Source organism: Ambystoma mexicanum, chromosome 2p (genome assembly GCF_040938575.1).
Source record: "Ambystoma mexicanum isolate Mex_15411 chromosome 2p, UKY_AmexF1_1, whole genome shotgun sequence".
In the NCBI taxonomy this organism is placed as follows: domain Eukaryota; kingdom Metazoa; phylum Chordata; class Amphibia; order Caudata; family Ambystomatidae; genus Ambystoma; species Ambystoma mexicanum.
The window spans coordinates 1,154,775,899-1,154,799,229 of NC_090923.1; the positions used below are offsets into that span (position 1 = coordinate 1,154,775,899).

The 23,331-nt window shown below is 47.3% G+C and overlaps 1 protein-coding gene across 4 annotated transcripts in view; it reads left to right on the top strand.

Annotated features, from left to right (window-relative positions):
• CACNA1F (calcium voltage-gated channel subunit alpha1 F) overlaps positions 1-23,331 on the top strand; it is a 1,137,291-nt gene that overhangs the window by 383,431 nt on the left and 730,529 nt on the right. For all 4 annotated transcript variants that reach the window (XM_069645269.1, XM_069645268.1, XM_069645267.1 and 1 more), the window contains 4 exons: positions 2,907-2,933; positions 3,280-3,440; positions 11,026-11,251; positions 11,463-11,670. In XM_069645269.1, coding sequence (XP_069501370.1) covers positions 2,907-2,933; positions 3,280-3,440; positions 11,026-11,251; positions 11,463-11,670 — 622 coding nt within the window. The remainder of the gene's footprint in view (positions 1-2,906; positions 2,934-3,279; positions 3,441-11,025; positions 11,252-11,462; positions 11,671-23,331) is intronic.

Genomic DNA, 23,331 nt, shown 5'->3' on the forward strand with positions numbered 1-23,331 from the left:
AGCTTGGAAAACAGGATTACAACTGCTCTTGGTCTCGGGATATCGTGAGTCCCATTCCAAGGGCTCAGGGACAAGATAGGTCCTTTTTCCTCTTCACCTCCGAGCCCTGGAGGCTAGCTGGAACCTGCAGGACTACTTCACCTCCAATGAGGAGCCTGGTTACCGGTGCAGTTTACAGAGAGTGCAAGTCTTGATCCAACAGCAGGATCCCCCTATGTCCCCTCAGGATGATTAGGGGACAGGGCTTTCCTTTGCCTTGGAACGCTTGTATTCACCTCTGGCAGAAGGCCTTGGAAAGGACTGCTCTACCAACAGGGTCCAGTTTAATTTTTCTTGATGCCCTTAAAGGTCCAAAAGTATCAAAGGAGTGGGAAACTCCCTTTTTAAAAGGTCACAGGCCCTAGTAAATTGAAAAAAAGCATGCCTGCTTGAAGGGGCCCAATCCCTGTCCTTGAGACAGGTGGCCCTTGCCCCCTGATGCCATATCCAGGGTGCCATGTTCCGCAGGAAGTGGAGGGGGCAGGAAGGAGGGAGAAGCCCACAGAAAGGTAAGATGAAGGACCCTTGCTCAAGCCCACTTTGCTCTCCAACTGCCCTAGCTCTAGCCCCTTCTCAAATCTGCAGCTTCAAAGGCTCTCTGGTGTGCAACCCCGTAGTGTGAGGCAGGCCTTTGATATGGAATTTCCTCTTTGAAGTCAGTCTCCCAGGAGATCTCCTGTTCTGAGCTACTGGGCCTTGCACGGTGGAGTTACTCTTTGCGGAGAATCCTGCAGACCCCCCCTCTAAAACCCTGCCTAAAGTCTCCCCCCAGGTGGCCAAGAGAAGGCAGATGCTTCGTGATCCCAATCCTGGTTGTGCTCAACTACGAGATGATCACCTGGATGGAGACAAGCCCCAGGGAGGGGGTGATGCCACAGGGTGAGACATGATATTGTTCATAGGGTGCTGGTGAGATCATTCTTAGAGAGGTTATAGCATCTTGCCATTCTGATGAATTTCAGCCTATGGTTAAAAATAAGCTAGTAAAACCTAGGATTAAAATGTGTAAAGTTGCTACATCTCCAGAACCATTCTTTTCTACCCCTAAAATCACATATCCTCCTCAATGCCAAAAGTAAACCAAAAGGAAAGACGAACATGTGACTTTTCCTGTCCCATCTGTCTTTCAAAAGGTTAAGCCCTTTAACTCCTCTTTCGATAACATCAAGGGAGGAAAGATCATGTTTTTTAAACCTTTTAAAGAAGAAAAAAACTGAATTTCTCGAGGCAGACTACATGTCCCAGTATCCCTCATGAACTGTGATGAAGAAGAGGACTAAAGAGGCATGTTGGAGCCAAGGACATGGAGATCTAATAGCTTTTGGCAAGGCCAGGCAATTAGGCTTAAGAGCATGTACCTGAAGCCAGTTAACCCACCCAAGGGGTATGAAAGGCTGCAGCAGGAAGGAGCAGTAGAAAGAAGCTGGACTAAGAGCTGGAAGGGCGGCATAGGTAGCAGAAGAAGAAGCAGAGCACAAGGCTGGCAGTTCACAAGGAAGTGTGAACACAGAAGGGACGCTGGAGCAGAGTAAGAGCAGATTTCACCTGCAGGTTCTGAGTTGGTCCTGTGCTCACAAATCCTGTTTGGTTGGCTGTGGCAGCATTGGAAGACATTGTGAGAAACAGACAGTCTTTCCATGTACGCCCGATTGCTGTGAATGCAGAGCTGAAGTTGTGCATCCACTTAAGGCCCATTTTCAGAAGCAAGCCGATGAAACTGGAGAAAGGAAGACTCTCCATTAACAAGGCCGGATCGGAGACACACGTATTGCAGAGGGGTGTGGGTGCCAAGAGTGTCTCTAGCAGTAGCAGCAGAAGAAATTAAGTCAGGAAGTAGAAGCAGCCCACAGTCGCAGTGATTGTGGAGTCGTTGAAGGAAGCTCTGTACTCCAATCATTAGGAATACCTTGCCAGTTACTGTAGCCAGCTGATTTCATACTCGCATGCAAGTAAGAGTGAGTAAAAGTTGTTTGCAGAAGTGAGAAGTCATTTTAACGAGGGAATTGTATCACACGCTTATATCACTGAAGCTAAAGTACCCGCGTGAAGGGAAAGCCTCTCTTTTCCCATTGTTAGATGTAAACCGTTGCCGAACAGGTGCGTGTCTCCTATTAAAGAGGAGAACGTTGCCAGTAACTCTTTTGAAATAGAAGCTGACTTTCCCACAATGTTACAAGCTCATTTTCCATCATAAAGAGGTCACGCACATGAAACTGTGTTTTCCAATTCCTTTTGAAGTATAGTGCTGACCGAAAAGAGGGAGCACACATCTTTAAAGTGGTCTTTCCTCCTTAAAACGAAATTGTGTGTACCTAATTCTGTTTTTTTCAAGATAAACAGACTCCTTGTAACATACTGAACACCTATGTAGCAGCCGTAGAAGTTGCTGAAGTCGAACAAAGAACAAGTATTAGATTAAGAAATTGCTGCACACTTTGGCAGAACCATCACAGTGCCCAACTACTCTCTATTTCAGAAGTGGCAAAGCTGCATGCCCAAACACATGACCATCTTAGAGGGAATGTATTGACTCTTTCAGAGACAATCAGTTAGAGAAGCTACCTTTGTTCGGTACAGTTGCATTGAATGTCAAATAGGCATTCTTGAATATACATTAAGCCCCTTTGGGAAGCCAGTAGAATGAGCTCAGGACGGTGTGCTGTTGTCCTATTTTCAGGTGCATGAGGTCAATGAGGCTGCTACCTGTGTGGCTGTATTGTTACAGCTTGTTGTGAAGCCCCTTCGGAGAGCATTCCTATAGGTCTGCCATAATAGTATGAGAGCTTGCATTACTGATTGCATTTCAGGTCCTGTAACAATTAATATAGTGAAATTCTTAATTCTGTTTTCTTTTTCACTTTTTTCAGAGGCAAACTTGGGAAAATGAAGTGTTGGTGAGTACGATCTAGGCCTAAATTGTTTTGCTTTCCCAGCTGCTTGTTGGAGGTCTCTTAGCCGATTCCATTGTGTTCTACCTAGCTTGTAATGTAGCTCTCTGTTTCGGCTGCTGCTTCCCTTGACCGTAGTGAGTGCTAAACCCAGCGGGGGGCCTCCTTCATTTGCTTCTCTATGCCTGAATCGTATATCTGCCCCTCTGCTTGACCCTATATATGCCCCACTCTGTTCCCTTGATCATCTTCCTTTCTTGGAACCCTGGGGGTAACTCTTTTCTGGCCTGGATCTGCAGTTCTGTGTTTTCTGACCATTTGGGTTTGTTCCTCTTTGCCCTTCTTGATGCAGCCGGCAGATGAAGCGGTGGAACCGTGCCTTTCGGCGAAAGTGCAGAGTGGCAGTAAAATCAGTGACATTTTATTGGATAGTTCTGATTCTGGTGTTCCTGAATACCCTCACCATTGCTTCAGAGCACTACCTTCAGCCCGATTGGCTGACCGAGATTCAAGGTAAGCAGAGCTCCTGTGTGTGGGTGCACCTAAGCGTAGGGAACTCATTGGGAATGTGACGTGGGGACTATCTGGGCATCTGTGTATCTGTTTTCTTTTCTCTTGTATGTTGTTTGAGAAGTTGAGAGAAGAACAGAAGGGTTGTATCCTAATGTAGCCCGTGGCCCCACGGGACCAGGCAGGTGTGGTTGCATGCTGGTCTCCTGTGAGAACACCTAGAAATAAAGACGTATACACCAGGGTAATAAAGGTTTTTATGTAATGTGGAGTGTGTGTTGTATTTCTTTGTGTCCTCTGTGTGTGTTTGTTTGGAAGAATCCATCCAGCCCACCATGGGGCTGGATAGAATGTTAAAGGTAAAGAAAAGAAAAGAAGAAAAGAACAATAGGGCAGAACTCCCCTGCCCAAGATTGGGTTAGGCAGGGGAGAAGAGAATCCAAAGAGAATTTGAAACGAAAACACGGTTGGAAAAGGACAGTTAGAAGGGAGAGAGAGGAGAAAATGAAAAAGACTTTACCCGGGGAATGGGAGGATCAATGCATCGAGCGGCCGCCCAGGGCCTAAATCCAATTAATGACACAGTGCAGCACGTGCCAAGTTCTCACAGAAGAGGGAGTCAGGGGCAGCTCGGCAGGCACCGGAGCTGTGGCGGATGTCGGCCCGTCTGGAGGCCAGACCCGAAAGGCCCAGCAGTATCCAGGGCCCAGGCAGCGTGCCAGGGCTACGTGGCACAATAAAAGCAGCCGAGCCTGCGTATGGGGGTGGCCCAGACCAAGCTGCCCGGACCGTGCCTCGATGAACCGCCTTGTGGCCAGCGAGGAGGGCCCTTCAATGAAATTCCTGGGCTGCGTATGCTAGGTGCAACCCGGGAGGTGAAGAGGGGAAAGGCGTGAGGAAGCCTGCTCCATCCAGGAGTGGGAGCAGTGAATATGAAATACTGGTTGGCCTTGCCAGCCAACTCGGGTGAAGAGGAGACGGAGGAAGTCCCAGGCTGCTCCATTGAGCGGTCCAGGAGAAGAAAGTCCCGGCCCGCCCCGGCGGAGCAGCCCGGGTGAAGGCAGCAGCTCGCCCCCTGCTTCTCACGATGCATTGCAGAGGGGGCGGACCAGAAGCCCCAACAAGGGAGCAGAGCTCGGCTGTGTCCCTGTTGTCATGGGGATGCTGCCGAACCAAGATGGCCACGGCTGTGAGCGTGGCAGAGTCCCCATGACAACGAGGATGCCGCACAAAGTCGCTATCCTATGTGGACCCTCACCTGCGAAGGGGGCCACCCAGAACTATAAAGAAAGACTAGGTGCCAGGCCCCAGCCATCACCAGTGGGGGACAGGCCCCTGCCAGCCACCATTCAGGCTTGCCACCAGAATCAGAAGAACCAGCTATCCAGACACCCAGCCCTACACTAGCCAGCATAGAGCCAGCGCTACCAAGCGCAGACCCACAAGTGTACTGTGAAAGGGGTGACGGATTGCAGCAGTCACCCCATTGTGACAATTGTGACATAGGGGGTCATTACGAGATTGGAGGTAGCCATGGCGCTATTTGCGTCATGGCTGCCTCCAATATCGGGTCCGGCACCAGTGTTGTTCAATGGGGATTTACTGGTCCATTCCGACCCTGGAGGGACCGGTAAGTCCCCATTGAACAAACCAATCCCCATTCCCAATTGAGCCCCGATAGGGCTCAATGGGAATGGGGAGGGCCCAAATAACGGGCTCGCGAACGGCAAGGCCATTATTTGCGCCCTGGTCCCTTAGCGGGACCCGTAAAGGACGTGTGGTCCGACCACACGTCCCTTACGGTTCCCGCTAAGGGACCTCCGAATTGGGCGGTAGGGGATTACTGGCACCGGTCTCCTTACCGGTGCCGGTAATCCCTTACTGCCCACCTCGGAATGACCCCCATAGTGTTTTATGTAGTATATATGATGTATGTCAATGTATATATGTATTGTGACAATAGTGTTTTATGTAGTATATAGGATGTATGTCAATGTATATATGTATTGTGACAATAGTGTTTTATGTAGTATTCATGATGTATGTCAATGTATATATGTATTGTGCCAATAGTGTTTTATGTAGTATATATGATGTATGTCAATGTATATATGTATATGTAGTTATAGGTATATTTTTATTTAATTTATGTTATGTAGGGTAAATGTTAAGTTGGGAAGCGTATAGAGCTGGGGTAAGTGGTAGGGGAAATATTAAGTAGCGTTAAGAGTTAATTAGGGGTAGGATATTAATTATAAGAACACAAGTATATAAAGGGGTAGAGGGGAGGTACTCTGGCGTGAGGTAGCAGAAGAGTGTGGCGGCCTGCCTGAGGCTGCCTAACAGGATAGAACCACCCACAGAGGCCATCCTCTGGCCTCACACTCCATGTGGGTGGTACCTGAGTTTAGGTAGGGGGGTCTGTTGCGCCAGACTAAGGGTCCCTGAGACCCCTCCAAAGAAGGGTGAGTTGACATAGCAGCTTGTTCCCCTGGCGTGAGTTGAAACTCACGCCAGGGGAATGCTAGGGAAAAGGTTTAAAGGGTATAAGTGGTTGGAATCCCAATAAAATACACTCAGGTGTATGTGTCCCTTAGTGATCCAAGAACTCAGGGTGTAGCACATCTCCTGTTAACAGAGATTTTATTTTAGTAGGTGCCGCGCCCCTCCATACCCAGCGGGCTGGGGGGCTGGTATCCATGGGAACTGTCCCTGCTGCGGGGAAGGGAATAGTACACCCTTGCATGGACCTGGGCCGGGAAACGGGGGCTACTCTAAACTAATGCAGGCATGAGTTTCAGTAAGAGAATTATGTTATGAATGGAATGATACTTGGACGTCTGGCCATGTCAATGGTGTGATAGTTCCACGTGTTTCACCTGATCCAGGTGTAGCAGCTGTATGCCTGTCTGGCGTGTTATTTTAATGATGTACCATGACTTCCTGTAACTGCAACTGGATAATACTACTTGTTAGTACGATCAGACCGAAAAAAAAGGTCCGACCATACAAAATGACCAAAAATGCTACCACCAAAGGTTCGAACACCAAAAGTTTGAACCTTTGGTGGTAGCATTGCAGGTAAGTAAAAAAAAACCAAAAAAAAGACTGTGGGGGCTGCGGGGGTGTCCTCCGCAACACCCCACTCACTATACTGTGTGGCAAAGTGAGCGGGGTGTTGCGGGCGACACTCCCGCAGCACACCCACAAATAAAAATAAACCAGGGGCTGCAGGGGTTTCCCCCGCAACACTGCACTCACTATACTTTACAGTATAGTGAGCGGGGTTGAAGGGGAAACCCCTGCAGCCCCCATAGTTTGTAAGTGTGTTCGCATGAGAAAGGTGCAAACTTTTGGTAGTTCGCACCTTTCTCATGCGAACATTCCGGCCGCGGCAAAATCAGCCGCGGCCGGATCACTTAGAATCCAAGAATAAAAGAGACATTGATTCATAAACTACTTCGCTCTATCCTGGTCTTTACGAGAGTTTGTTTATAACATTTGTTGATAAGGTAAACTGGAGCTGCTGGGAGAAGGGGTACAGTAGCTACAGGTTAACCAGTGCCCACCAAGCAAGAAGAAAAATATCCAGACGTGACAGCCCAGTTGTCCATATTTTCCAGCTGCAGCCAAAGAGTGTCCGCCAAGTGCCAAAGAGCTTGTGAGCCTAGGAGCGCAAGGAAGGAATTGTTGGCTCAAAGCACATCATGGGGCAGGCGGAGAAGAGAGCTCTGCCCTCTACCAAGTTAAAATGTACACGTCTTTTGCACATGGGTAAGGAGCAGGATGTGAGGTGCTTATTCATTTCTTCTCCCACCACAAATTGTGAATTAGTAAGGAGTTTCAAATCTGGCGTGATGTGGGCTCAGAGAGAAGTTTAAAGAATGTGCAATACGTTATCGGCACAATTAAAAATCCCAAATTTCACAATTGAACTACCTGATGAGTGCCGCTGCCATCACTGGACTTGCAGAGTTATGTTCAGTCGATTTACTTATGAAGCATAACAGGAACTACACGGCTGCATATAATATGCAAAGTACTTGTGGTACTGTTAGGAAAGATTTCTCTTTTGGCAACTTTCCCTCCATAGATCTATGGATCCCGAAACATTTTGCTTTTGGTTTTTAATATGTCCTGACCAGGGGAGTTGCTAGGTCTGGAAAAGACCCGGGGCTACGCTGATGTCGGAATTGTTGGGACTGGGGGCTAGCTAGTCTTTTGGCTCTAGCTCCTGAGATTCTATCCGGGGCTACAACCAAAAGATCAGGGGCTATAGCCCCCTTAGCACCCCCCCACCCCCAGCAACGCCCCTGGTCCTGACTTTTTGCAGGGAAGTGAAGCCCTCTGCTTCATTCCTTTGGCGTTTTGCTCACGTTTGTTATGGATAAACTGATCAGTCCTTCAGGCTATCAGTACTTTTTAGCATTGAACACTGCAGCTTACAATGCAGTTCAGCAGGGATACTTTTGTATCACCCTAGTGTTTTACACTTGAGATTTTTGGTTACTTTTGTATGTGCCTAAAGACAAGCTGGTGGCAGCAATTATATTTTTACAATGTTTGTGTTATTTGTAGTGTGCACGTTCGCGTTTACAGAATGTGGCTACTAAACATGGCTAGTGCCTTAAAATGGCTGTGCCACAAGTTTTTCACTTGTTCTTTGGCCATATTTTCTTTTGCCGTTATTTCTGCCTTCTCATGTCATGAAATCCCATATAAGGTCATGCACTTTCCCAGTGAATGCTGCTGCTTTCACAAGCTAGTGATGCCTTTGTGTGTGTGTGGCTCAGGAAGTGGGTGGGACTGTCTGGGCCAACTCCACATCTGTGGTGCCAGGGACTCTGGGTTTGGGGCATGAGGGAAACCCACAGGGGGCCCTGATTGGACCACTGCTGGCTGTTAGAATGAAGCAGAACCTTAAAGTTGGTGGGCTTGGACTTGCTACCAGCCAGGATTTAGGATAAGAAGAGGACTCCTGCAGCCATTTCTTCCGATCAGCGTTGGAGCCAAGTATCCTGTGTAGAAGAGCAGCTGTCTGAAGATCTATGGACAACGGTTTAGGCTTTAAAGACCTAATTAGAAATGTTCGAGAGAGAAAAGACCAAAGATAATGTTTTTTAAATAATCTTCAGTCTTTTCTCCCCTGAACATTACTGACTCGGGCCACACCCTTACCCACTCCCCCACCCACACCCCCAACACATCCCTACCCACCCTCCCACCCCACTACTTACCTTGCATTCCGACTTGCTGTGTCGGGAACTAGCGCTGCAGGGCCCTTTTCTTTCTTTTCTTTCTTTTTTTTTGGGACAGCTGCGGGGGTGTTCCCCAAAACCCCCGCTCACAATATAGTGAGCAAGGGTGTGGGGGACACCCCTGCAGCCCTTTTTATTTTTTGGGATGGCTGCGGGGGACATCCCCGCAAACCCTGCTTACAATATAGTGAGCACAGGTGCAGGGGACACCCCTGCAGCCCCCAGCACCGAATGCGTGATCTGGTCAAACTTTCGGCTGTTCGGATTTTTCGAACAGCCGAAATTCAGCCAAATCACACATTCGTTTTTTTTCTCTAACATTTTGGATGAAACCGTGGACAACTCCCAAAGAGGCCCAGCATCCCCTTCCTGCATTTGGCCCGGTGAAGCCCTGCTGGCCTACCTGATCTGTGAAGGCCCTTTGCTGTGCTTCAACTTTTGGACTGGTGGGGCCAATCAATCTTGATACTTTCTCAAGGATCCAGCTGTTCTGAGTCATCGCAAGTGTCCATGGAGCACTCAGTGGACTGACCAGCTCTCCAGTGGGCTACCTCGGTAGAATCAGCACCGTTCTGTGTTCATTGCCAGACCTTTGGTGGTTGCCAGCTTGTGGGATACGTTTCCTGCCTGCTGAATCTCTGCATCCCAGCATCAAGTGATCCTGCTCTGGAAGGTCTGCTTCAACTGTAACTGGAAGGATGCCTCCTGTTGCACTTTGTTTATCCCATTCCATCGCTTTTTGATCGTTGGATCGAAAATGTTGTATCTAAAAGCCAAGAATATAATTTTACATGCCTGTAACTTTTTGGAATATATTCTGGAAAATGTTTACCACCACAAGATCTCTTCCTACATCAGTCCCCTCTCCTAAGAAGAAGGTTTGGGACTTTTGGGCACAAGGACCCATACATCATAGGGATTGGATTTAGGGAATCATTCTTGTGGATTGGTTTCATTCTACTTCATCATTACTTACCTTCTTTGTGTTGTCTAAATTATTGAATGCACTCCTAAGAACCTAAAGGTGACTGTATATATGTTTGATAATTGAGTATTGTCTGATATTACTAGCTGCTTATTTCATATCTTAGTGTGTGTTTTTGACCCCAGAATAAAAAGTGTATGTTTGTACTTACCTGTCTATATTGAATTATTGTGTGCTTCACTGTGTGGACTCATTATGGACCCCTGACCCCACTCACAATCTCCTGAGACTAAGCATTGACAACTCTTCACTCTTACCTTGACTGGGTTTGGCTAACCTCTCAGAGTTCCCCTGTTCACTAAAACTAGGATGGCCTCCTAAAATCTGTCCACCTGGCCAGATTCTAGAATCCATCTTAGCACCAGTGATATCATGTATGGCATATATGAAACTCAGTGATAAGGGGCCTCATTATGAGTGTGCCGGTCTGGAAAAATGCCGATAAAATGGCAGGAAAACTGGATCTGGGGTTTTTCCCAGACCGGCACCTGTAATATCCTATTAACATGGTTATATCGGGTGCCGGTAAATCAAAGTGGCTGAAGGCAGTGAGAAATAACTCAGAAACCTCCACAATTCCGTGACTTTCGAAGAGAGCCCTAACATCAGCCTTTCCAGAATAGGTGTATCCCTCAGCACTGAAGATCATATTGCCACAACACTGAGCCTTTTCTATAATCCAACTAGTACAAAACTCACTATTTTTCTGTCTGACAATTGCAGCACTAGAGACATGTTTATTTATGTGTAAATCATCTTATCATCCTTCCTGCATGCACATTTCACTCACTTTTCACAAGAGGGGCTGCACGCCACCAGGAAAATCTTAACTGTTACTATTTAGGTAGACCTACTGGCAGAACCTACTTGGGCCCGTAAGAAACAATGCAAAGAAAAATATGCTGTTTGATCCTAGGGAGACACAGGCTTCTTTTAAGTAAGGCACCTTCTAATTGAATGCCAGCATCGGAAGAATCAGACTCAGAGCGAACAGAAATGTAGGATTCACAATTGTAATATGTTACATCACTTTTCCCTCAACCTGATGGCTACATTTGAGATCACATCACCATGGATTATTGGTAATATGGATTGATAATTACATGATAACTCATGCATATCATACTTAACTCATGGAAAAGTACCCACGCGAGTTTTGATGCAGGCCAGATGTCTGTGTGCCTGCTTACAGTCTTCCTTAGTGTTCTGCAAAAAAAAGAACCGGTTTCTAGTATCTAGACATTAGTTCTATGTTCTTCTGCAATTGTGCTTTATGTGCCATTTGTTCTTGTGGTCTGTCTGCTGCTATGTGGGCTTTGAGATCTTGGTTCTTTCTGCTCTTTAGGTTACGCTAACAAGGTGCTGCTGTCTCTGTTCACCCTGGAGATGCTAATGAAGATGTTCAGCCTGGGCCTTCATGCTTACTTTGTCTCCTTCTTTAATCGCTTTGACTGCTTTGTGGTGTGTGGCGGGATTCTCGAGACTGTCCTGGTAGAGCTTGAGGTCATGTTTCCACTTGGTATCTCTGTCCTGCGCTGTGTCCGGCTTCTACGGATCTTCAAGGTCACCAGGTCAGACCTCTCCCGGTACTAACATCTCCCCTCAGACCGTGTCTATTGGCCATTTTTGCTACTGTTGTTCTCCCTTCTACTTCTCTCGATATCTCTCTCTCTCTCTGCTGGCATCTTTCACTGTCACCTCTTTCTTTCTCACATCTTGCCCTCTACTCCTTTTGTATCCTTTTCATCACTTTATTTGACATGTCTCTCTCTATTTGGGCAGGCACTGGGCTTCGCTGAGCAACCTGGTGGCCTCCTTGTTAAACTCCATGAAGTCTATTGCTTCGTTGCTCCTGCTGCTTTTCCTGTTCATCATCATCTTCTCCTTGCTGGGGATGCAGGTCTTTGGGGGGAAGTTCAACTTCGATGAGACTCAAACCAAACGCAGCACCTTCGACACCTTCCCACAGGCGCTACTTACCGTCTTCCAGGTAAGGTTGCCATCCATTTTACCAGACTTCTGGCATGCAATCCCCCGCTTTGGACTATTCTGTCCTATCTCACAATCAGTTTTTTCCAAGCATTAATAATAGGAATAAAGGACATTTCGGGTTTCTGAATTTGTGAAGCTTTCATTTTGGCTCCTCTGTGTGGATTAAATCTCTGATTGAAAGTGTTATATTATTTTCAGTGGTTATTGATTCAAGAATTTTTATTTTAGAGCCATTTTTTAAATGTTATTTATTGGGAATTTATAATGCACTTATACACAATGTGTTTCGAAGCATAGTAGTAGTTAGAGTAATCTGCAAGCTTCCAACCCCCTTCTTGTTTTTGTCTACAATATTGCGGAAAGGAAATACAAGACATTTTTTGGAACTAGATGAATCTTGAAATTATCATTTTCATCTTTTGAAAGCAACTTTTAAAATTTGTTAAATCAGTTTATTTAAACAAAACCACACTTCTGAGCGATCAGCATTTAACATATTGGATTCACTGAATTAATGATAGTTTCAAATTATTATAAAAATTTTAATTTCTTTTGGGATCAGCGTAAAAGGTTTTCATACAGTTTGGTCTTGCAAGACAAACAAGACAGTAATTCCCAACTAGCTCCTTTTGTGCGCTCCAGACAACTGACCCCACAACATCAAAGGCACTTACCAGGCCTTAAGGTCTATTATTCACGCCTTGTTTTAGAACAATCATTTTATTGTCATTTTATTGCCCCTTGGGCGCAGTCCCTCATTTGTGCACATGCTTATACTGGACCACCTAAATAATCAGTTCTAGGTAAACATGGTGGCTGTGATGCATTTCTGATGACGTTTCCCTCAAGTGAGTGGCATTGGCCTCCGCCCCTCTGACAATGTCCGGTGCCGGAGAAGAGCCCTATTGCTGAAACCATTTCAGACTAGCCAAATCGATTGGCACTGAGCTTGTGACCTTGTCCCACTGACCGGGACCGGCCGAATGGCCAGAGTGAGCATTTCTAATGCAGCAGTGCAGTTAAAATGGTGACTACCAGCATTGCCTGGTGCCAATTCACTAGGGTTGCCCTAATTAAGAGTCCACTGGGATTTAACAATAAATAATGGTTACTTGTGATAATGTGCCTGCAAAAATTTCATTGGACAAAAATGTCGCCAAAAAAAGGCTGTGGTTTACGGGGACATTATCACATTGAACATGCAGGGGACACCCCAACAACCCCCAAAATATTTTTTTTTCAAGGTTGAGCGGGGAACACCGCCGAAACACCTGCTCCTCTAGACCCCATATATATGGTCACCATATGTAAAGTCGCCAAAGCCTTTTCCCACCGACCATATGTATGGCGACCATATATATGGGGGTAATATTACTGGAGACCTAAATAATAGGGTCACATGAGCAGTTCTATGGCAGCAACAACATTTCTTTTTCCTGATACTGCTTGCTTGTTTTAGTTTTATCCAGAACGTTGCTCCCAAGTTTGCTGCCTCCCATCACTTGATGCCCTTCATTCCCTTCTTTCATCATGCTCTTATTCATTTGTTAATTCACTTAATTTGGCTGGGGTTCATGTTACTTTCCACATAATTAACTTTTTAATTCTGGACTGATTTCCTTGCCAAATGAGTGTTTTTGATAGTTGTTAAAGCTTATGAATGTGATAAATATGATGTTAATTTATTTTTATATGCGATCAGGATTTTTTTGTGTAATGCACAATATCAATAAAAATAGATAAACAAAGCAACAATTTCAAATGACCTAAATACCAAGACATTTGATATATTCCTTCAAACATTCTAAACAATGACTTATTTATTTATTTTTAAACTTTTTTATTGAGTTTTACACATATTCAGAAATGCACATACAATTGCGTGAGTGAATGAAAAGATGAAAGAAAGAACAAAGGTAGCGGGATCAGATGGTGTGTCCACCATGTCAGCGGATTTATCAGTGAGGGGCATTACATCAGGGCACAGGGGGGGGTTCATCTGGTAGGAGGATGGGGGAGGGTGTGGGCGGGGAGTTCATTGTCCGTCCATCCATTTGCCCCATATTTTCTCGTGTTTTCAGGGGCAGCCCATCGCATTGTAGATGCGACGTTCCATGGATGCGCACCTAGTGACTTCGTTGGACCATCGGGTTAGGTTTAGTTTTCCCGCCGAGCCCCGGGTGACAGCGATCAGGTGTTTCCCAACTCCCAGTGCAACCACTGGGAGAAACTTGTCGTGGTTGGTAAAGTCCACCGCCCCCTAGATTCCAAGCAACACTAGTTTTGGGTCCATCGGAATCTGGGTTCCCAGTGTCTTGGAAATCCTGCCGGCGCACTTCCCCCAAAAGGTCTGTACCACCTCACAGTCCCAAATTGTATGAAAAAAGGTGCCCTTTTCCCGCTTGCACCGGAGACAGGTCCAGTCGTCTGTCCCTCCCCACTTTGCTAATGTAGTTCGAGAGTGGTAGGACCGGTGCAGTATCCTGAGTTGTATGAGGTGCAGTTTTACATCGATACCATTCTCCCGAGGGAACATTAACGCTTCCACCCATTCCTCTGGTTCCATCCGGTCTACTTCCCTATCCCATTTCTCCCTCAGTGTAGTGAGTTCCTTGGTGCCGAAAGAATTGAGGGCCTGGTAAAGCTGGCCGTGATCCTGCAGGGGATACGGTCCAGAAGAACATTAGCTTCTAGGGGGGAGCAGGAGGGGACATCCGCCAGATTCGGGAACTGTGCATTCAAAGCATGGACGAGTTGGGCATACCTGAAGCAGTCCATATGTCTTGAGCCAAAGTTTTCCTTCAGGGTGTCGAAATTCCAGTATGTGCCCCTCCTGGATTACCTGTGCCAATGTGCGTATCCCTTGCCTTCCCCAGTTACCAAAACATCCCATTTTCTGAACTTCGAGGAGGTGAGCGTTGTGCCATAGGAGTTGAGCAAGAGTTGGCTTTGAGCCCCAGCCAATACGTTTGTGTGCGTCCCTCCAAGCACAGTGGGTGTGAAGTGACATGCGTGGGATACCGGGCACCTTCTCTTGGGTAGTGTATAGGACCTGCAGGGGTGAAGCCGGGTGCATGGTGGACAACTCCATACAGGTATGGGGAGTGTGGTGTCACTGTGTAGCCAGTCATTCACCAGCCCCGTTTGCGCAGCCAGGTAGTATGTGCGGATGCATGGTAATCCTATGCCCCCTTCCCAAACGGGAACATTGTAGGGTTATAAGTGCAATTCTGGGTTGTTTCCCTCTCCATATCAATGTACGGATGTGCTTGTCAATGGTGGCGAAGGTTTACGCGGGGACGGGGCGTGGAGCATTCCGCAGGACATATAGGAGTCTTGGGAGCATCATCATTTTGAATAACGCGGCCCTACCCATCAGTGACAGTGGGAGAGATTGCCCGTGGATAACGTCCCTGGCAAGCCCGTCCAACACAGGCTGTATATTTAGTTGAAGGAACTCCTCTAGGGCTGCGCTGATTCGTATGCCTAGATATGTGAAGCCGAGGATAGAGACAGGGTACGGGCAGGGTTCAGGGATTGCATCTGTGCCCCCTTGCACCAGGACGTATACCGTTTTTTGGTTATTTACTCTAAGACCACCAACTGTTGGTATTCCATGAGGGTCTGGGACATGATTGGACATGAGACCACTGGGTTGCTGAGGTAAATGAGAAGGTCGTCTGCGTACATCGAGAGGCGGTCTTCTCCGCCCCCCGGCCAGGTGAATCCGGACCACCTTTTATTCGTTCTAAGTTTGATCGCCAAAGGCTCTATGGCGAGGAGAAATAGCAGGGGGGAGAAAGGGCAGCCCTGCCTGGTTCCGCGGCACAACGGGAACGTCCTAGATGTTCTACCATTTACTCTTACCGTTGCCACTGGGGACTCAAACAGAAGTTTGGTCCAGGTAATAAATCCTTGCCCGAAATTCATTTTCCCCATGATGCCCCACAGGGCCTCCCACCCAACGGTGACGAATGCTTCAAAGTCGACTGCCTTTAGGGCTAGTGGGTCCGCTATCTCCGGGGCTCGGTCTAGGGCAACGTGGACTCTACGTAGGTTCATGTGGGTGGACTTATTGGGCATAAATCCACACTGGTCCGGGTGGACGAGGGATTCAATGACTCCTAGGAGTCTGTTGGCCAGGACCCGAGTGAGGATCTTTACCTCCCCGTTTATCAGGGATATAGGCCTGTAGGAGGCACAATGTCCAGGGTTTGTCCTGGTTTGGGGATCACTAAAATGCATGTTTCTCTGAGGTACGGGGGTAGGGTACCCATTTCCTTGCACCGAAGGAACATACGGTGCATGTGGGACATTAATGAGCCGCCGAGACGCTTGCAGATTTCCACCATCAGGGCAGTCTGCATTTCATTTTCTGTGATTTCAGGCTCAAGCTGTTCTATCTGTCTCTTAGAGAGACACGGGAGTTCGATCGTGTCGAGAAAGTTGGGGTGTTCTGGTAGGGGTTTTCTGTAGGTGGGGAGTAGAGGTGCTCATAATAAGTAGCGAAGACCTCCGCAATGTCGAATCTGCCATCAGTAATTCCCCATCAGGCTGCTGAATAGATCGTACCTGACCCTTAATTTGATCACGTCTTTTGAGCCAAGCCAACGTTTTCCATGCCTTATCCCCCCGCTCGTATATTTGGCTCCGGATCGACCAGTGGGCGGTTCGAGCATTGTCTAGGGCTATGTTTCTTAAGGTCTCTTGTGCAGTTGATAGGGCCTCCTGTGCAGTGCTGGTGCCTAGTTCTAGGAGCTGGGTCTCCCGTTCGGATACCTGTCTTTCTGCCTCTGTGATCTCCCGGATCTCTTTTCCGGTGAGCCGCCACCATGGAGATGGTTTCTCCACGTAGGACTGTTTGTGTTCCTCCCACATTGTGATCGGGCATTCCACTGTGCCCTCATTTATCTCAAAGTATTCGTTGGTCTTATACGTGAGTCCCTCAACTATTTTGGGGAATCCCAGATAGTAGGTGTTCAGGCGCTAGTTGGCGTCCGGTTTGTGATATGTGCCTTTCAAAGTTATTAACACGGGAGAGTGGTCCGATATTCCTCTTGCCAGGATGACTGCAGATACAAGTCTATGGGACATGTTCTGAGGAATAAAAATGTACTCGATCCTGGATAGTGTCTTGTGCGCATTAGAGTAGAACGAGAACCCTGTGTCATTGGCATGCAGAGCCCTCCAGGCATCCAACAGCCCCGTTGTTTCAACAAAAGTGTATAGCCCAGTCGTAAACCCTACTTGGTATGTGTGCAGGTAATTGGACCTTTTGACAAAGCTGCATTCTGTTCCGGCCAGGTGGGTCTCGGTTAGGAAGACAACGTCCGGGGAGTACCTATTGAGATACTGAAGCACTAGTTTCCGTTTGACACTGGAACCGAGGCCATTGACATTCCAGGTCAACATGGACAACTGGCCTGTTTGTGTGCGGTTAGCGTGTACAGTGCTTTGTGGTTTCAGGGAGGATCCAGAGAGTCCCATCCCACATCGCCCCCGAGTGTGCCCCCCACATAAATCCTGTCACCGCCATATAACTGTATAACATGGATCTGAGCAGTTTGGTTATTCCCTGCTCTAGAACAAACCTTTCTGCGCAACCAGCGCCAGTAGTCTTGTGACTTCCTGTTACATAAGTTTTCGGAACTTTGTCCCTTAAACTCCCCCCACCCTGTACTTCCCCCGAACTAGAAGCACCTGTCACCCTAACATATAAAACCATTAACTAGTGAGAACTTATTCTGGGAACTCCCCGGGGGCTAATCTGCTTCTCTTTGTGCCCGTCCTGGGCTACCCAAATCTTGGATTCCTTTTTTTTCTGTGCTGAGTATTTGGTATTCGGGGAGAGGGGAAAGTTGAAAAGTGAGTAGAGTCTCTCCGTGAAGCCAGTGCGGGCTCCTGCAGGCTGTGTGGCATGTCCTTTTTGCCCCAAGTCTTTCCCACGGTGCCAGGTGAGTTATCCTCTATGCCCTCCGTGCTTGCCATGGGGGTTTGGCCCTGTTCTGGGGTGATTTGAACATTCTCTTTCTGCGGTGTATGGCCTCCTGAGCGTGGGGAGGACAGAACCTGCTTCTCGAGCCATTCCCATGCCTCTCGCGGGTTATGGGCACGTGGACTGTGTTATTGTGGTATAATTTGAGGGTGGCAGGGAAAAAGAGTGCATATTTAAAGTTCAGGGATGCAAGTTTCCTTTTGATGGAGTCATAGGATTGACAGGATTTCTGAACTTCCCGGGTGTAGTCCGGGAAGAACCCGATCCTGTTCCCGTTGTACGTAATCGGGCCCGTTGCCCGTGCCATATGGAGGATTGTGTCTCGGTCAATATAGTTCATTAGCTTGGCGATCACCGTACGTGGAGGGGCACCGGGTATTGGTCTGCCAATTGGAATTCTGTGCGCTCTCTCTATGGAGAAAAAGTTTGAGAGATTTTTTGGGGACATGAGGTCAGAGAGCTATCTCTCCAAAAATAGTTCCATAGATGGTCCTTCTTATCGCTCCGGAAGCCCCAGGATGCGAAGATTATTGCGACGGGATCTGCCTTTGCTGTCTTCTGCTTTGGCCTCTAGTGTGGAGCTTCTTCTCCACATGAGCCAGGCGGTCTTCCAGCTTCTTAACGGTATCCTCAGTGCCTGAGATCCTCTGTTCCGTGTCTCCCACTCGGGATGTTAGATTCCGTAGGTCTTGTTGCAGGAAGGAGACTTCTGAGGTCAGACCTTTGAGTTTTGTCTCCACTTACATTCTGGATTCGCCGATGGCCGCCATAATGTCTGTGAGTGATGGGGTTTGGTCGGTTTCGCGGGTTGAGATTCCATTCCCGGTATTTTCTGTGGGGTTGGGCGGTTTCGCCAGGGCTGGCATTGTGTATCTGTTGATTTTACTCTGTGCTGTGGGTCTGCGAAGCATGTGTCTTCCCATCCGAGTCTGTTTGATAGGTTGGTCTGAGGACGGGTTTCCTGCTTGTTCCAGGGTCAATTGCGGAGGCCCAACACTTTATCAGTGCAAGTGATCACGTAAGTGGGTGGTCTGTCAAAGCCTGGTTTGGGAGTGAGGCAGGTGTGGCCTGGTGCCGTGGGTGTGCTGTTGGGCTCGGGGGAGGTTAAGTCCTGGTGGTGACCCGACTATGCTTGTGTTAAAAAGTCTTGGCGAAAGCGTCTACTTCTTCTTGAGCTATGCAGCTTTGGGTATGGCGGCCTTGGGCTTCACGACCGTGGCTGGGCACTTCTTTGCTGTTTTCGCCTTTCATGCTTTGGCTTTTTGCAGGGCTCTTGGCCTCTGCCTGTTGGGGTGTTTTTTCCCCCCCACTTTCTTGGCCGCCTTCTCCTTGCCTTGCTTCTTCTTGTTGAGCTTAAGGGTCCAGAGGTCCCGGATTGGGCTGGGGTGCCTTTGTTAACCAGGCTTGTGAGGGCAATCTTGACCCTGCTATTGTTTTGTTTCCCCCCGCATTATATCACCAGCGTTCAGTGCCTGTCCCTGCGCCAGCGGGAAGACTCCCTTCCTCTCAGTGGAGGCAGCCACGCACTGAAGGACGGAGTCGGGTTTGCTGGGCCCAGCAGGCTATTATCTCTGGTAGTGCCGGCTGCACTCCACTGCTTCCACCTGGCGGCGGCTGCCGAAGGTGGCTGGAGGGTCTCCTCGGTGTAGGCTAGGCTCCTAGAGAGCTGTCGGAGGGGGGGGTGCGTGCTCACTGTCCTGCCCCGGGCCACGAAACGCCGGTCTTGGCACCGTGGTAGCATGTTCTCGCCCAATAGTCCCCACTAACTTGGGAGGTATGGTCCGTTGGGGGGCTCGCCTTGTGTGCGGGGTCACCGGGTTCGCTGCCAATGGTCTCTTCTCCTCCTGAGGTCCTGTTTTCCCGTCCCCTGGGAGGGGGGACACAAGGAGAGGCTTTCCCCTGTGGGGGCCTCCGCTGTTCCGGAGAGCAGGAGCTTTGGGTGTCTGCTGGGCTCTGCTGGTACCGGTGTCAGTGGTGAGCCACGCGGGCAGAACGCAGCGTATTGTGAGGAGCTGCTGCTGTCTGTGCCCACCCCATGCAGGTCTCCTGGATCGGGTAGGCGGGGGGTAGGCGTCCCCTCACTGGGTGTTTGCCGGGGTGCAGTGCTGACATCCCAATCCCACTCGGAGGGCCGATGTGTCCTCAGCGGCCCGGCGGAGCTCCTACTCCCGGTGGTTGTAGCAGCCGTCTTCCCGTGCAGAGCCACAGCGATCTGCAGACGGTGTTTCTGCTAGAAAAAAGCTCTGATTTTCCCCCAGATTTCGTGGGGATGCTGCGTGGACTTTCCCCTCTCCGCTGAGTCAGTCGTAGTAGGGTTACACCTATTCAAACTGCAGGATAATTCTAGGGTTAGGGAAGCACAGGTGGAGCAGTGGAAAGCTAGGACTGCATCTGCCGGCTGCTCAACAGAGCCCCTTAAACAATGACTTATTGATGTGTAATATTTCAGCATTGTTCTTTTTCACTCAGTATTGTGAGATTGGCATCATGGAAGGAGACACAGACAACAGATTCAATTTAACAAAAAGCTTTTATTAATGAAATTGTCAGGATGGAGTAAGGACTAACTTGCCCTATGCTAAGGTGGGATTTCCCTACCTAAAGAAACTAAGGAAAGTCTTTATCAATTTGTCCTACTGAAAAGTCTGTCTGTGTCCAAAACCTATACTTGCCCTCACAACTAAAATAGAACAATGTGTTGGGATATCAACCATACACTAAATAGTGTTCCAAAAGTAAAGTTCTTTGATATTTCCAGCTCAGGCTTACACCTCAGCTTCTCTTCTCCCAATGTCAATAAGTTATTTACATTGTTCAATTTGTCTTCTTTTGGACTTGCAACAATAAAATTCCACACTTTTGTAAAGATCGAAATGCCCTTCCCCAAGTTCAGTAGAGTTTCAGGGCAACATGTCTCAGGTTCCCCTTCCCCAAGATCAATATAACAAGATGGCACAAAAAGTAGTATCTTGGAGCTTTGGTTTCGTATTTCAACAGTTCTTTACAACTTAGGGTTCCCTTGCCCCAAGACTGGTATACATCAATGGTTAGTTTCACCCACAACAACAAACTTCCTTGTTAACATATCGAGGTTCTATGGTCTTGGCGCAGTTTTAGACCAGAGGTTCCACTCATTACAGGTCACGCAACCAGGAATCTGTTAATTCACTTTCACTAGTTATTGATTCAATGAATAATAGTTCTCTTGTCTAGGCGCGGTTTTAGACCACACGGTCCACCCATTAAAGGTCACGCAACCAGTCCACCCATTACAGGTCACGCAGCCAGGAACTTCCAGGTTTCCTTGAGTAGTTCAATATTCAGTCAAAACAAGTATTTTCTCAAATGCAGTTCTTTGACTTTTACATATCAATGGTTTCTCAACCTTGACTTCAACTTTGCACTCAGGATCTTTCATTCATCTTAACTTTCTATTTGCTTGCAGTTCATTATGCCATAGTGCAACTGTGAAAACAAAATCAAAATATCGCGGCTGAGTACCCCAAATACACTTAACACGGATTACAAAGGAACATACAAAGATCTTTATTTTATACTGAACAGTTTTCCAAGAAAAGTAACGGATAGCTATCGGCCCTCAGTACAACACAACAAACTCCAGCGTGGTTCAGTGTGTTCAGTGAGAGACGCTGTACATTAGAATTCGTTGCTCTTTTATATCATTTGCGAACATGATGTCCAACCCTACTTCGGGTTAATATTCCTCTAATACATTACTGATCTAGGGTTCATGCAGAGTTCATACATCTACATGCAACCGGTTTGCCTTTAATACATACGTCAACAAGCCTACATGGTAACAGTGTATTTTAGGATTTCTGATAAAGGTCTTCTCAAACATTAATACAATGTAGTTAAACAAGTGTTCTTAGTTCAGTATTTGGATACATTGTTCTTAACATATGCTCGCGGATTAGTTTCATTGGCACGAGTAATCCTTTACACACAGGTCAGCGAAGGACAAGGTCTCAGTTCACGACCCCAACAAGTGGCCTGCAGGCAAGTTACATATTAATTACACACAGAGGTCAAGACGGCCATGTTGTACTTCGGAATGACATCGTCCACCATTTTAACTCACAGGGTGACTTTACAGAGAGAACCTAAAATGGCGGATTGACCTAAAATGGCGGTTTACATTGATTCTAAGGTCAGGCCCTTGCAACACGGATTTCTTCGCAAGTGGCTTATAAGCAGCTTGGCGTAGGCCAATATACATATATTCGTTGCAATAGGAGGTTTGATATAATTTCTCGTTTGACAAACCCTCCTTTTGGCCTATGCCAAGTGCTAAACTATTTCTGATCTCCTTGCAAATAACTCCATGCATCGCGCCCTGAATCGCTGTCAGAAATATCTATTGCCATCAGGTAATTCACTAACATTTCTTTTAACACGTATTCCTTGGAGGTTTTATCTGGGGCATACACTTTATGTCTTATTGTACCTATCGCTGGTGCACAACATCCCCCTAGCATCGAACATATACTAGGTAGACACTGGATACAACAAAAAAGGAACAACAGAATTCCCAAAATGATCAGTAAGACCGAAAGTACCTTCCAACCCCAAGATCGCAAGAAGTCCCAGAACCAAGCGCTAAGATCCCAATTTCTCCTTTGGGAACATGCACTTCTGAACTAAGGACGTGCAGATTCTGTATTGCCTTCAAGATAGTTGGGGAGGAATCTGGCACGAAAACACAGCAAGCGGACCCCAATAATTTACACACTCCACCACGTTCAGCCAGAATGACATCTAATGCCATCTGGTTCTGAAGCGCTACTAGTCTTATCGCTTTCTGTTCAGTCACATTATAGAGTATGTCCGTGGTCCGGTTGATGGTTCTCTCCAGTACTCTCGCTAGTCTCCTGGTGTCTTTGGAATTCGCTATCTGCCCCCAAAATGGCACAAATGATTTTGCTACATTTCCCAAGACCTGTGCTGGAGTGTCACCATTCTCGTCCCGCCGTGGACGATACTTTGAAACCTCTATTGTACTAGCTATAAACACCCTAGGTAACAGGATCCCTAAATAACAGGTTCCCTGCCAATCCCTGGGCAACCATGGAAATGCTACATTACCGCAAACAAAGTAGACAGGTTCGCCTACATACAAAGGTCTGTCTTCCCCAGTCAAATTTGCAACATTGGCACAACCTCTAAAATCTCCCATTGACTGAGTACCATTCCTCTGTACGCAGAAAGAAACTGAATCGGGGCTATGGTTAACAGTATAAGAAGGAGGCATGGCATCCTTATTGCCTATCGGAGCCATCTTAAAGGAAATCAAAGATTGGAAAGGACGAGACAGTCTATCAGTAGGCCTAATAGAAGCAACATTGAGCTTACTGCTATTTGCGAAAAGAGAGCATCCCAGGGGAGTCAGAACACGTTTCTCAAAACTATTCAAATGAGTGCCATCAAAGTTCCCCGAAATGCTATCGTTCCATCGGCCAAAGAACAGTGCTCTAAGAGAAGCATAACAAGCAGTTGTCAAAGGTAAAGGATGAATATACCAACCTAGCCCCTTATCCCAGTGTTGCGGTAAATGTGAGCAGACCCAACAGTTGGACCTATTAAAAATGGCATACGTGGCATTCATGATAAGTAACAGAGTATTGTTATGGTACCTTTGTCTAT